This window comes from Oncorhynchus keta, chromosome 35 (assembly GCF_023373465.1).
Source record: "Oncorhynchus keta strain PuntledgeMale-10-30-2019 chromosome 35, Oket_V2, whole genome shotgun sequence".
Taxonomy (NCBI): domain Eukaryota; kingdom Metazoa; phylum Chordata; class Actinopteri; order Salmoniformes; family Salmonidae; genus Oncorhynchus; species Oncorhynchus keta.
Genome location: NC_068455.1, coordinates 38,592,334 through 38,594,184, shown reverse-complemented (window position 1 = coordinate 38,594,184; position 1,851 = coordinate 38,592,334). Strand labels below are relative to the sequence as shown.

The 1,851-nt window shown below is 61.9% G+C and overlaps 1 protein-coding gene across 1 annotated transcript; it reads right to left on the bottom strand.

The window, feature by feature from the left end:
- Positions 1-360: 360 nt before the first annotated feature.
- On the bottom strand, positions 361-1,851 carry LOC127915500 (uncharacterized). Its single transcript, XM_052495673.1, has one exon. The coding sequence runs from the start codon at positions 1,849-1,851 to the stop codon at positions 361-363; it is 1,491 nt and encodes a 496-aa protein (XP_052351633.1).

The window sequence follows — 1,851 nt, the reverse complement described above, 5'->3', positions numbered from 1 at the left end:
TTTTAGGATTTGTCACCTCTCTGCTAAGCCTTGCTTGAAGTGCCCATAGAGTAGACTACGGTAGATATACTGTACATTTGTTGGTTAAGGGCGTATAAGGAAGCATTTCCCTGTAAGGTCGACCTACACCTGTCGTATTCGACGCGTCTGACAAATTCACGTCTTTGATTTGAAAAGAATTGAATTGATTTGACATGTCTGGTTCACCTCACGTTGGTGTACGTACATTCAGTTATTAACTGTTCATTGAGTGTAATCATCTAATCACTGTGCAAATTTTTGTCATGCTCTAAAACAAGTATATTGCTTTCTAGAAGTGCTCCCTTTCAACAGAAACATAATCAGCTATCAACCATTTCCTCAAGGGTCTGATAACGGTGACAGGTTGGGAGATGACAGGGTGGGAGGTGGCAGGGTGGGAGGTGACAGGGTGGGAGGTGACAGGGTGGGAGGTGGCAGGGTGGGAGGTGACAGGGAGGGAGGTGACAGGGTGGAGGTGGCAGGGTGGGAGGTGACAGGGAGGGAGGTGACAGGGTGGGAGGTGGCAGGGTGGGAGGTGACAGGGAGGGAGGTGGCAGGGTGGGAGGTGACAGGGTGGGAGGTGGCAGGGTGGGAGGTGACAGGATGGGAGGTGGCAGGGTGGGAGGTGACAGGGAGGGAGGTGACAGGGTGGGAGGTGGCAGGTTGGGAGGTGACAGGGTGGGAGGTGACAGGGTGGGAGGTGGCAGGGTGACAGGTGACAGGGAGGGAGGTGGCAAGGTGGGAGGCGACAGGTTGGGAGGTGACAGGATGGGAGGTGGCAGGGTGGGAGTAGACAGGGTGGGAGGTGACAGGGTGGAGGTGGCAGGGTGGGAGGTGACAGGATGGGAGGTGGCAGGGAGGGAGGTGACAGGGAGGGAGGTGGCAGGGTGGGAGGCGACAGGTTGGGAGGTGACAGGATGGGAGGTGGCAGGGTGGGAGTAGACAGGGTGGGAGGTGACAGGGTGGAGGTGGCAGGGTGGGAGGTGACAGGATGGGAGGTGGCAGGGAGGGAGGTGACAGGGAGGGAGGTGGCAGGGTGGGAGGCGACAGGTTGGGAGATGACAGGGTGGGAGGTGGCAGGGTGGGAGGTGGCAGGGTGGGAGGTGACAGGGTGGAGGTGGCAGGGTGGGAGGTGACAGGATGGGAGGTGGCAGGGTGGGAGGTGGCAGGGTGGGAGGTGACAGGATGGGAGGTGGCAGGGTGGGAGGTGACAGGGAGGGAGGTGGCAGGGTGGGAGGCGACAGGTTGGGAGGTGACAGGATGGGAGGTGGCAGGGTGGGAGGTGACAGGGTGGGAGGTGACAGGGTGGGAGGTGGCAGGGTGGGAGGCGGCAGGGTGGGAGGTGACAGGGTGGGAGGTGACAGGGTGGGAGGTGACAGGGTGGGAGGTGACAGGGTGGGAGGCGACAGGGTGGGAGCTGGCAGGGTGGGAGGTGGCAGGGTGGGAGGTGGCAGGGTGGGAGGTGACAGGGTGGGAGGTGGCAGGGAGGGAGGTGACAGGGAGGGAGGTGGCAGGGTGGGAGGCGACAGGTTGGGAGATGACAGGGTGGGAGGTGGCAGGGTGGGAGGTGGCAGGGTGGGAGGTGACATGGTGGAGGTGACAGGGTGGGAGGTGACAGGATGGGAGGTGGCAGGGTGGGAGGTGGCAGGGTGGGAGGTGACAGGATGGGAGGTGGCAGGGTGGGAGTTGACAGGGAGGGAGGTGACAGGATGGGAGGTGGCAGGGTGGAGGTGGCAGGGTGGGAGGTGACAGGATGGGAGGTGGCAGGGTGGGAGGTGGCAGGGTGGGAGGTGACAGGATGGGAGGTGGCAGGGTGGGAGTTGACTTCAT